A 13,667-nucleotide genomic window follows, 5' to 3' on the forward strand; every position below is an offset into this window, starting at 1 on the left:
ACAACAGGGTACTCGAGCCCCCATGCCTGCCATATCACATCTTGCATCCAAGCTAGAGAAGTTACCACAGGGTACTAGAGCATCCATACCTGCCATATCACATTTTGTATCTTAGCTAGAGGCGGCCCAACAGGGTACTAGAGCCTCCATGCCCACCCGTATTACATCTTGTATCCAAGCTAGAGGCGGTACAACAGGGTCCTAGAGCCTACATGCCTGCCTGTATCACATCTTGCATCCAAGCTAGAGAAGTTACCACAGGGTACTAGAGCATCCATACCTGCCATATCACATTTTGTATCTTAGCTAGAGGCGGCCCAACAGGGTACTAGAGCCTCCATGCCCCCACTGTATCACATCTTGTATTCAAGCTAGTGGAGGCCCAACAAGGTCCTAGAGCAGGGGTGTCAAACTCATTTTCACTGAGGGCCACATCGGGCTTATGGTGACCTTCAAAGGGCCGATTGTAAGACAGTATAGTAAGGGCTTGTTCACACAAGCGTATTTGCGTACATAATATGCAGTGAATAGAAGCCATTGATTTCAGTGAGTTCAGTCACATGATGTACATTTTCACACAGCATGACCTATTTTGTTGCGTACTACGCACCCCAATAGGCCATTGAAGTGAATGGGCCGTGCAAATATGTGGTGAATGCGCAGGAAGCCTATGTATTCACTGCATATTTGGGCACCATCTCAGTTGGCCCATCTGCGTTCTTTTTTCCGTGCCTAAATATGCAGGCATTAGCAATTTTTGATTGCGCAAATACACAGCGTATTTGTGCTACCGAAATACCCATGTGAACAAGCCCTAATAGTGACCCCCCCAGCAGCCACCATTATCCCCCCCCCTCAGAAGCCACCATTAACCCTCCCCCCTCTCAGCAGCCACCATTAACCCCCCCCTCTCAGCAGCCACCATTAACCCCCCCCCCTCTCAGCAGCCACCATTAACCCCCCCTTAGCAGCCACCATTAACCCCCCCTAGCAGCCACCATTAACCCCCCTTTCAGCAGCCACCATTAACCCCCCTCTCAGCAGCCACCATTAACCCCCCCTCTCAGCAGCCACCATTAACCCCCCCTCTCAGCAGCCACCATTAACCCCCCCTCTCAGCAGCCACCATTAACCCCCCCCTCTCAGCAGCCACCATTAACCCCCCCCTCTCAGCAGCCACCATTAACCCCCCCCTCTCAGCAGCCACCATTAACCCCCCCTCTCAGCAGCCACCATTAACCCCCCCCTCTCAGCAGCCACCATTAACCCCCCCCTCTCAGCAGCCACCATTAACCCCCCCCCTCTCAGCAGCCACCATTAACCCCCCCCCCCAGCAGCAACCATTAATACCATTAACACCCCCCTCGGCAGCAACCACTAAATCCCCCCCCCCCCCCCCCAGCAGCCACCATTAGCCCCCCTAAACCACATACTTACCTCCTCCTTGCTGTCTGCGCTGCTTCCCCTCCGCTCACATATTAACATTTTCCACATCACTTCTGCTTATTCAGCAGTTCCAGCAGCCTGATTGGTTGTTTGGGTTGGCTGATTCACCAAGCAACCAATCAGGTTGCTGGAATTGCTGAATAGGGCAGAAGTGTTGTGAAAAATGTTAATATGCCAGCGGGGAGCTGCAGCACTCCAGCTGGTAATAGCTTAGTGGTGAGCAGCGTCGGCACGCGGGGGGCCACATGAAACGAGGCAGCGGGCCGGATTCGGCCCGCGGGCCTTGTGTTTGACACATGTGTCCTAGAGCCTACATGCCTGCTCGTATCACATCTTGCATCCAAGCTATAGGCAGTACAACAGGGTACTAGAGCATCCTTGCCTGCCATATAACATTTTATATCTTAGCTAGAGGCAGCCCAACAGGGTAATAGAGCCTTCATGCCTCCCCGTATCACATCTTGTATCCAAGCTAGAGGCAGTAAAGCAGGGTACTAGAGCCTCCATGCCGCTCGTATGACATCTTGTATCCAAGCTAGAAGCGGTACAACAGAGTACGAGAGCTTCCATACCCGCTGGTATAGCATCTTGTATCCAAGCTATAGGCTGACCAACAGGGTACTAGAGACTCCATCCCTGCCCATTGCACATCTGTATCAAAGCTAGAGGCGGTACTTCAGTGTACTAGAGCATCCATACCTGCTCGTATCACATCTTGCATCCAAGCTAGAGGCGGTACAGCAGGGTACTAGAGCCTCTATGCCTGCCCGTATCACATTTTGTATCCAAGTTAAGAGCGGCCCAACAGGGTACTAGAGCCTCCATGCCCCCGCTGTATCACATATTGTATTCAAGCTAGTGGAGGCCCAACAAGGTCCTAGAGCCTACATGCCTGCTCGTATCACATCTCGCATCCAAGCTATAGGCAGTACAACAGGGTACTAGAGCATCCTTGCCTGCCATATCACATTTTATATCTTAGCTAGAGGCGGCCCAACAGGGTACTAGAGCCTCCATGCCTCCCTGTATCACATCTTGTATCCAAGCTAGAGGCAGTAAAGCAGGGTACTAGAGCCTCCATGCCGCTCGTATCACATCTTGTATCCAAGCTAGAGGCGGTACAACAGAGTACTAGATCTTTCATACCCGCCAGTATTGCATCTTGTATCCAAGCTAGAGGCAGTACAACAGGGTACTAGACACTCCATCCCTGCCCATTGCACATCTTGTATCTAAGCTAGAGGCAGTACTTCAGTGTACTAGAGCCTCCATGCTGCCCATATGACATCTTGTATCCAAGTTAGAGTTGGTATAACAGAGTACTAGAGCTTCTATGCCTGCCAGTATCAAATCTTGTATCCAAGCTAGAGGCAGTACAGCAGGGTACTAGAGCCTCCATGCCGCCTGTATCACATGTTGTATCCAAGCTAGAGGCAGTACAACAGGGTACTAGAGCCTCTATGCCCGCCGGTATCATATCTTGTATCCAAGCTAGAGGTGATACAACAGGGTACTAGCGCCTCCATGCCCGCCTGTGTCACATCTTGTATCCGAGCTAGAGGTGATACAACAGGGTACTAGAGCCTTCATGCAAACCTGTATCACATCTTGTATCCAAGCTAGAGGTGATACAACAGGGTACTAGAGCCTCTATGCCCGCCTGTATCACATCTTGTATCCAAGCTAGAGGTGGAACAACAGGGTACTAGAGCCTCTATGCCCGCCGGTATCACATCTTGTATCCAAGCTAGAGGTGATACAACAGGGTACTAGAGCCTCCATGCCCCCCTGTATCACATCTTGTATCCAAGCTAGAGGCGGTACAACAGGGTACAAGAGCCTCCATGCCCCCCTGTATCACATCTGGTATCCAAGCTAGAGGCAGTACAACAAAGTACTAGAGCCTCCATGCCCCCCTGTATCACATCTTGTATCCAAGCTAGAGGTGATACAACAGGGTACTGGAGCCTCCATGCCCCCCGTATCACATCTTGTATCCAAGCTAGAGGTGATACAACAGGGTACAAGAGCCTTCCTTGAAGGGGTCGGTTCTCCACAATAAATGATTTGCTCTGATATGGTAATCACTTCCCTATAACAATGTTACAATCACACAGAGAATGTTTAATCAGATTCCTTCTAGGTGTTTGATATTTTTTTACAATGAGTGTAAAGATGGACAAAAATATTTAACTACATTATTTTTTCTAAGTTCTGGCACGATAGAACTAAATCCTATTATAAAGGAAGTCTAAACTGAAGAGCCTGCAGTCCTGGTGATACACTTCATGTCCCAGGGTAGCCTGATAGCAGCATATGGACGCCGGCGCTGATAACTAGATCCGCGCTCACCATGTGTGACGAGGAGAGATTCTGCTGGAAGCACATAATGTAACACATACGCAACAACAGAATTCCCTTTGTGCTGACAAGATGTCCCAGTCTGCCGGCTCGGTGTTGTCATCTAACGCACATAAGACGAGCAGCATAAAGATATACTGGCACCATGAGGACGGGGGCTACGGATATCTTGCAGCGCTGGAACAATCACGTTTGCCAGATGTACTTGAGAAGGGTTTGTTTGTCCTAGAATCAAAGATATCTACTGGAAGCGCTGACATTTATAATGGACAACAGTGACAGCTCCTGCTACACCGTGGAACAGCGTACAGAAAATAGCATCTGGCTGGTCCATCCCGAATGATGGACGAGTGTACAGCATAAAAGCTTAATAACGAAATACACTAATGGCAGTGGCAAGAATGGAAAGAAAGGACAGACTATGGCTCGTTCACATCAGCGGTCAGGGGTTCCGTTTGGGAAGAAGAAAAACAGCGCCCCCTAGCCGAATGGTTCCATCTTATGACAGAACCCAATCACATAGAACAGACCCCTGTTGGTTATACTGGGGTGCATTAGATTTCCAGCCATGTGTCTTTGGCGGAATGTACAGGACGAAATATCGCAGCTTGCTGCAATATTCTGTCCTGTCTTCCAGCGGAAATCAGTGAAGTAGGTTCTAAATGGTGTTTTTAACCACTTCTGCCTTCTCTCTTGCAGACTACATATCGCTCATAGCGCTATGTACTTGAGAGAAAGCGGAAGTATCACTTCCACTATCCGACCTGGTGATCATGTGACCGTGAGGTGTCCCCTGCCACAGCAAAGCTGCAGGGTCCTAATCAAGACACTGAACAACCTCCCCAAGCTCATAGCTCATGTAATAAGGGGGTTATAGTCAACATTAAGTCCTTTAGGTTGTAACGTATCTAATTCAAAGATCCACCTGGCTTCTAGTAATCTCAGTTGCCTCTTCCTGTCACCACCTCTCTGATGTAATGGTACCGCATCAATCACCCTAAAGTGTAACTGGCTTACTGGGTGTCCAAATGCAGCAAAATGTTTTGGGACAGGCAAGTCCAATTTGGGTGTCCTAATATTGCTTTTCTGATTCACTATTCTTTTGCGAATTTCCTCCTTTTTTTCCTTTCCTTTTCTCCCCCCCTTCCCCTTGTTTCCCATACTGCATCGTGATGCGATGCGGGGAAACATCGCTCCTGTTCAAAAGAATGGGGTTCGTATTCGTGCAAGATTTGTGTGTCTTGCAATGCACAAAGCTTGCGCAATTTACCCCCTTGTATGAAGCCGGCCTAACAGTACAGCTGACATAGTTGTAGTTTTTGTGTGCCGTACATATGCATCATGTCATAAGCTTGTGCATGGTGTACCATATGCTGATGGACCAATCCGTAGGGAGAAGTGTGAGGGATAACATCGGTTACTATACGCCACCTGCTCGTTGTGCGGAGCAGCGAGGGCCGAGCCAATCACAGTGATGGCGTATGCTAACGGTACGCTGTAACGGGAAAGTAAATTCTAGAAAGGAAGCAACTATGGACTGAAATTAGAGAGTAAGAAATATGAACCCCACTTTTTTGAATGGGGTTTTATATTGAGCAAATTTTTCTTGCATCGCGGTGCAGTAAAAAAGCGCGGCATGTCCTACCTGTGGGCGTTCTATTGGAATACTGCTACTCATTGTTTTCAATGGGGCCGGAAAACACACTGCACGGTGTGCGATAAGAGGTTTCCCGTTGAAAAGGATCGCAACTCCAGTGAAGTGATAGGAGGGGTTTTTGACACAAAACGCCTTGCATCTGCAGGGACATCACACGTGCACGAGCGCGATATTAGGCTGAGCTTCCCATCCCAATATCACGCTTGGGCGAGTAATGGGAAGCCTGCGGGTAAGTTCACACGCAACAATGTAGATTGTTTTGCTGCCGAAAATCCGCATCAAAAACTGCGTCAAAATGTGCAGCATTAGACTCCACCATCCATAGCAGACTTCGCCCCTTCTGTTGAATTCACTTCTGCGACATGTGAAAGTACCCTACGGCCTCATGTCCACCGGGAAAGTTGGGCTTGCGTGGATTTCTGCTGCGGATGCACTATAATTGTCTTTTTTTTTTCATGCGGGAGATCAATTAAGATAGAGCTCCCGAACGTGTGATCCGCGTTAAAATGCAGCATGTCACGTTATTTTTCCCAGGTGTGAAAACCGCAAATCACTTTAAAAAACCACCCGTGGCTACTTTATTAACCGCGGATGGTCAATGCTCTCCTATGGGATGCGGATTTGCGTTTTTTTCTCGCGCGTGGACATGAGTCCCTAAGGTATATTATATGCAGCACAGTGTTATAAATAATATGTGGCCACACCACGCCGATCTCTTGCCGTTTTGTTACGAGCTTGCAGCAGTTTTCCCCATGAGAAGTCAACAATAAAAAAACAAATAGTATGAAAAACTGGCCTTTTTTCTTTTTTTGAGGAACAAAAATTCTGCTGCTTCATCACCAATACATGTGACTATACCGTACATGTCTAACAGGGGTGTCCGCTTTTCACCCCGCGGTGGGGTTCCCCTATGATGGATAAAATCTGCTGGAAAGTGAAGTTCGTATTTGAAGTCAATGGGAAAAAACGGGAAAGAAAAACGGAATTTAAAATATCTTTTGCATGTGAAGCTCCAAATGTTCAGAAGATAATGAAAAAGATACATTAAAGGGGTATTCACATCTCGGGAATTCTATTCCAATGTGTTGAAATCACAAAACACGGCTGTCACCCGTAAGAAGTTTACTTCCAAAATGCTCCGTTCTCCAGATCTTGCAGATATTGATTCCTCGGGCCTCTAGCTGCCAAGGAAACCGACCAACTCTCCTATGGAATGAAATAGCACAGAATAATGGCGGCTGGTGGCCGAGCCAGGAGCTAGAGCACAGGCGCTCCTGAGATCCCGGCCAATGGATTCAGATCAAAAAGTGCACAAGCGTCGGCTTCCTCTATCTCGTTCCATAAAAGAAGTTACCTGTTTCCCTGGCAACCAGCAGTAAACAACCAGAGGGCAGCGGAATAAATGTCTGGAGAACGGAGCACTTTGGAACTAAACATCTTATGGGCGAGTGCATTGTTTTGCGATTTAGAAAGGATTCCCATGATAGTTGCTTGGAAAAATGAGTGTAGATCAAGCCGGCGGAGAGCTATCTGCAGGTGATCTAGTGCAAGACAAACGATCTTCCTTCAGATGAACCTTTTCTTGACTTGTAAGAAGAGATAAGAAAGTACTCCCCCCTCTCACGCATCACAGCTGGACCCAAAAGTGGAGCAGCGCTATAATTTAACTAAGTAACCAAGACTGAAGAAAGCCAACCGGTAGCCACAGCTAGCGAGCTCTGCTTTACAGGGTCATCCGTGTGAGCAGTTTATACAGTATCAGAGGATAGCAGCCGAGGTCCAGGCTATGGGGGGAACTCTAATGTATATGTAGGCATCAATTAAACAAGTTGTCTCATTTCAAACCCCCTTCTCTACAGTTGACGACAGGCAGTGGTCCGCTAACAATGTGCTGGACGCAGGCGGCCGCCCACATTGGTTTCATGCTAGAATAGTAACACTAAAGCAACCTTTTTTTTTTACATGTATCAGAATTTAGAGGAATAAACTGTGTTATTATAGCCCGGTATTAAAACGACATCTCCTATCCGAGGTCACCGAACGGACGGAAGGCTTCACTTTGTTTGTAAAGTATTTTTTCAGAAAACAAAAGGATTTTCTTAAAAAAACTGTCAACAGAAAACATTGACTTACCCTATCCCAGCTAAATGATAGGCCGATCCTTTCCAGCTGCTGCCTCATGTGCTCAATATTGCTGAAAATACAACCACATGATAATGATTAGTGGCAGATATCTGCCTGAAGCTTCACACAAGTAATATAGTGTTGCTGTGAAGCTAATCCTAGGGAGTATTGTCACATGACAGTAGGCATTGGTAGTGGCCTAAGTTGTCTGGTCAACACTTTTACTGCAATGTCCCCTCACGGGAATTAAAAGACGTAGTTTTAAACATATTAAAAAATTTATGTAAACAAGCACTCTAATCAAACCACTAACAACGACCTGTCCGTCAGTGCGTGAGTTTGTGAGTGACTTACATGCTCCGCCTCTGATCCCATGACGGTGACATTATGAAAGGTCCTTCATCCCAGTGAAGGAGTTACATGCTCAGCCCCTGATCACGTGACGGTGACATCACAGGTCCTGTACGCACACGGCTGCTGTCCGGCTAGGTGTTCATTAGTATTCCATAGCAACTAAGGCCGTAGGGGGCCTGTAGTCCGCCCGTAATATGCACAACAATGCAGGACCTGTGATGACTTCACCATCATGTGATTAGGGGCGGATCATGTAACTCCCTCACTGGTGATGAAGGAACTTTGATGATATCACCAGGGGGGGAGCATGTAAGTTATTCACTCGGGATGAGCGTCATCATCATGTAATCAAGGGCAAAGCATGACGGTGACTTCATCACAGGTTTCTTCATCTCCAGTGCTGTGCTGCTTCTGTTGTATGGGATGAACAATGTATGTAGCAGTGCTGTGTGTGTGATGTGCATGTAGCACAGCTGTGTTGCGCATTGCGCCACCAGGAACACTGGTACTATAATTTCCTAATAATTACTAGACAACTTTTTGATTGTTTTTATTGTGTTTTAAGGAGTCGAGCTGTATAAAACCCCACAACTCTGACATTAGCTTTTTCTCATACACCATTCACTGTGAGATATAAATGACAAATGAACCTTATTCTCATTTTTTTTCTTTTTTCTTCAGGAGTCGCAGACGATTCTCGGCAGGTCAGCCTAATCTGATAGAGAGGCTGACCCTGGAGAATCGTGGCAATTCGCAGCATGCAATTTTTCGCAATGATTCTTCGCTCATGGACATGGGGCCGCCACTTTCCATAGCAAAGCGTGATTCACTGCCGTGGACAGGGGGCCTTAATCTTTTTACTTTACAAAATACACCGTGTGGTATCGATGGCGTGTTAATTTTATTCTGCGGGTCAATACAGTGACGCTAATAGTCAATTTATATACTTTCTGGATGTTTTGCTACTGTTGCACAAAAACACTTTTTTTCTATATTCTGTGCCATAATATTCTCCAAGCTGTACCTTTTTTTTACTATTCCGTCTACGAAACTCTGTGAGGGCTTGTTTCTTTGCAGGATGAGCTTCCACTTTCATTGGTACCAAGTCGGGGTACAAATGACTTTTTGATCACTCTATATTGCATGTATTGGGAGCTAAGGTTTTTGAAAAACCCCTAACTCTGACCTGTTTTTGCCATGTTGCTTACCATTTTATATATTTGACATGTTAACCTTATTCTATGATCTGTAACATTACAACAAATTAATATTTTTGTGTTTTTTTTTTTATTTTACAACTTTTGCACAATAGAAGCAATGGGAGTGATGCTTTCTATCACACTTTCGCTCCTCACTGCAATGGAAACTGGAAGTGTAATATAAAGCATTGCTCCCACTGAAATCAATGGCAGCGAGGCCTTCTATTACACTCGGACTGGGTCTTCCCGCTGCTCCCCGGAGCTCCTGCGCACTTGCTGCACTCCTTAGCCGCCCACAGACGATCACTTCCTGGTTACAAGATTTATACATCCCACCTCCAGGAAGTGATGGCTATGACTGGTACTCGAGCGCTGCTCAGCCATTCCATGCAGCGCTTGATGAACCAATGTGATTTCTCTGATTGGTTCATCGAGCATTGCATTCATTAAGCAGTGCTCGACAACCAATCACAGCTATCGCGTTGTGGAGACGGGATTTATCAATTGGCCAATCAATGCAGCAGCTCAGCCAATTCATGAATCCTACCTTCACAACACAATGGCTGTGATTAGTTCACCGAGCGCTGCATTGATGGGCTGAGCAGCGCTCCAGAACCAATCACAGCCATCGCTTCTGGGGGCAGGATTAATGAATCCCGTAACCAAGAAGTGATCTTTTGTGGGCGGCCGAGGACTGCAGGAAGCCTGCCAGAGCTCCAGAGATCAGCGGGAGGTATATTAACTTATTCCACAAGACTCCTGCTCGATTCGCAACCTGATTGGTTGTTTGGTGAATCAGCCAACCCAAACAACCAATCAGGATGTGAATCGAGCAGAAGTCTTGTGGGATAAGTTATTATGCCAGTGGGAGGGCCCGGACCGGGCCTGCTCGGTTAGTATAATAGGGCATCCCCGAAAATAAAAACGAGAGCCTCTTTTGGGGCAAAAATCAATACAAGAGAGAAAAAATATCAATTCCCTTTTTTGTAGGGCTCTACTATAAGACAGAACTGGGTAAACTGTAGGTGTTACATTTCCCATTTAATCTGTTTAGTTACTCGTATTTTATAACAGTACGGATTATCCTTTAGAAATATACATCGCAGGATATTATGTCTCTGACTTTGTGACAAGGCATAATAAAATTGGCTTCACATACCGCGCCCCTATTCTAAACCCAGGGTTCTGCAATGGACGTAGCCTGTGAATGGGGAAGAAACCCAGCAGACACATGGAGCTACCGTAGCCTCTTCACCTTGTATCAAAGCTTTGAATGCAATGCCTGAGAGCGCTGCAATCACTGTGTCCTCCCATGACGCTGATATGTGTAAGACGCCTGTGCGCTGCGCTCTATGACCGAGTCATCTCATCGTTCCTTTGTATTACAACTATGTCAAGGGGCACTGGAATAACAAAACAATGCTTCACTTTAAAAAGAAAACCCTGAAAACTATTTTTAAAACTTTCACTTTGTCTTTTTTTAATGGCTTAGTAAATTGAAATCGGGCGCTGAGAACATAAAGACAAACAGAATGATGTAATCGGATTCAATGCAAATAAAAAGCTAATTAATTCAGAATAATTAAAACTATAACAATTATTCAGAGTGGTAATCTTTAGTGCACCCACTGATCCGCGACGTACAGGCTTAACACCGCTAGATGATATGCAAATGCAATTAAAAAACAAAAGGAGCAGCGCTCTACGCTGACTCTTTCGAGACCGGAGATCGTTGAGTATACTCTTGCCATGTGTTTAGTGTTTGTGAACTGCCGGTTACGATGGCAAAGACCTGGCGCAAATTAAATTAGTATTCCAGAATTTTACAAGGGACGTGCTAGTCTAGTGCGGCTTTATCAGAAAAAGTGTATGTTTTACTAGTTCTCTGAATCTACGAGGAGAGAAGTGAGACTCTACAGGGCTTGAAATATAAGCCCTACCCTGAAAATAGGCCCTAGCTACACTACGTGAGAAAAAACGCAAAACTTACATAGCAGGTGTGTACGGGTCCCTCGCGCTGGTCTCCGCATTGCCAGGCAGGCTTCTTTGCAGTTCTCAGTGCCGACAGAATATCACTTGCTGGTAATGGGGTTTGTAAATCCTGACTCCAGCAAGCAATTGCTCTGATTAGTTTTCAGCCAATCCGAGCCAGCGCTTGATGAACCAATCAATGAATGGCTGTGATTGGTTTATCGAACGCTGCAGTGATTGGCTGAGCCGTGATGCTCGACAATCAATCAGAGCAATTGCTTGCTGGAGGCGGGGTAAACCGCCAAGCGATGTTCTGTCGACGCTGAAAGCTGCAAGAAAGCTTGTCCGGAACTGCGGAGACCAGCGAGAGGGACCTGGATGGCGTCTGCTGGTAAGTATAAGACTTCCTCCGAAAATAATACTCTGTGCCTCTGTTGGGCAAAAATTAATATAAGACAGGGTCTTATTTTGCGGGGGGAAACGGTAGTATTATTTACACAGCGGCACGTCTGGAAGAGCAGCTCTGCTTGGGACTGAAACTTGTCCTATTTGTTTGAATGGGATGAGTTAATGGACTTGTGTAAACAATGGAAGGAACCTTCATTCTATGAACTGTTTGGGGTCCTACAGGCCTGACAGTCATCGTGTACCCTAAGGATAAGCTATCAGTGTTAGAGTCCCAGAGCTCTGCTCTACAATGGCCAAAACAGTCCTTAATAAATGCATTCTGCACTATGGAAACGTTATTGTATTCACATAACATCCTCTGATTAGCTGAGCCATAGCGCTTGTAAACCAATCACAGCCAGCCCTTCCTGGAGGCGGGGATTTTGATCCTCCAATCCAAGAAGGGCCTACAGAAGAGTGAAGACGAGTGCCAGAGTTGAAGAGACCCGCACCGGAGATGACAGAACTTCTTAGGTGATGTATTATTTTTTTTCCTTTTACTGCAGCTAGGGATTTTCCAGTAGGATTTCTACATGAAAACTTTTGTGCGATGTAATGCAACAGAAAGCAAGGCTCCATAGGGAAGCATGGGCTACAAAAAATTGCAAATCGCGGCTATATAGAGCACGCCACAATTTTGTAGTCTCGCAATGTCGCAGGCTACAAAACATCACTAATATGGTAGAACCCTTTGCAAAGCATGGGCTCAACATAAATGCGATTCGTAGCACTGTCGCATTGCGAGAAAAAAGCGTGATAAGTTGACTGTTTGGAAGCAGCCTAAAGATCATTGTTGGCTTGTTCACTTATCTTCAGTTTAAACAGCGCTCGTTCGGTCATTCTCACTTGTACGGAGACTGAGCGATTTCTGGTTGAACAAGTCAATGAGGCATTTGCAAACGAGTTAGCGGCGACATCACTCGCTTGCTCAAACGGGAAACGAAAAGGAGCATTACTATTGTGAAACAATGTAACAATTAGCTTAAGCCAGCACGGAAGATCTTAGATCTATTAGGGTGGACACTCACTAGCGATATTTTCTTTCTTGCGCTGCGAGAGCACGAGAAAACTCTCCCCTCGCAGCGCAAGAAAGGCGCCGGTATAGAATCGGCATATCACTAGTGGTTTCAATGGGGCCAGCGGCAGCAGCGTTAGCCCCATTGAAAACAGACGGAGAATGCCGCGGACTTCTGCAGAGGATTCCTTCATCCCCGCGGTACCCGCGGGGATAAAGGAAACTCCAGCCACAGTCCCCGGCATTCTGCATCTTTTTTCAATGGGGCTAGCGCAGCTGCCGCTGGCCCCATTGAAAAGACTGGCGACATGCCGGCGTCATGCTGGCTTTTCCTCGCTGCGTAATTCCGGTGCAGAAAGAACACATCTGGAACTCATTAGCTGAATTAACCATTTAGCCATCACTTCGTGGAGGCGGAATTTATGAATCCCGTTACCAGCAAGTGATCCTGTGTCGGCGGCTGAGAATTGGCGAAACTGCGCCGGGGTTCTGGAGAGCAGCGGGAAGGACCTGGACCGAGTCTGCCAGGTTAGTGGCTCAGTCAAAATAAGAAATCCCCTGAAAATAAGCCCTAGCACATCTTTTGGGGCAAAAATTGATGTAACCTTGCCTTATTTTTGGTAGAACACGGTAATTACGCCTCTCAGTCATTGTGAAGCGCCCAATAGATGGGATATACCCCTGAGTCTCAGAGAAAGTACATCACCGTATAGAAGTAAAGCCGCTGATTCTTAATAACATCCAGTTTGAGCTCAGCTGAAGCGCTGCGGTTCTGGACCTTTGTTCACACATCTCCAGTAACTCACAAGCTGTCACACAGTAACATACTATTTACAAGTTGGGATGCAATTACCGCAGCAGAATACATAATCCGGAGTTTTGACAGTTCTGCAATCAAGACGTAATTACTTTTGTTCTATAAGCAGAGTGTTTGGATGTGTTAGACTTGTAACGGTAGGAATTTCGTGTTACATAAGTGCCATTGAAATCGGAAAAAAGTATACACGCATCTCTTAACCCCTTAAACACCTTCAGGGCAAAGCGCCATTTTATTTTCATTGTTATTTCCAAGAGCCGTAATTTTTTATAAATA

At 46.3% G+C, this 13,667-nt stretch overlaps 1 protein-coding gene across 5 annotated transcripts in view; it reads right to left on the reverse strand.

Moving 5' to 3' along the window:
- LARS2 (leucyl-tRNA synthetase 2, mitochondrial) overlaps positions 1–13,667 on the reverse strand; it is a 182,194-nt gene that overhangs the window by 134,295 nt on the left and 34,232 nt on the right. For all 5 annotated transcript variants that reach the window (XM_066584753.1, XM_066584757.1, XM_066584754.1 and 2 more), the window contains one exon: positions 7,598–7,658. In XM_066584753.1, coding sequence (XP_066440850.1) covers positions 7,598–7,658 — 61 coding nt within the window. The remainder of the gene's footprint in view (positions 1–7,597; positions 7,659–13,667) is intronic.

This window comes from Eleutherodactylus coqui, chromosome 12, assembly GCF_035609145.1.
Source record: "Eleutherodactylus coqui strain aEleCoq1 chromosome 12, aEleCoq1.hap1, whole genome shotgun sequence".
NCBI classification, from domain to species: domain Eukaryota; kingdom Metazoa; phylum Chordata; class Amphibia; order Anura; family Eleutherodactylidae; genus Eleutherodactylus; species Eleutherodactylus coqui.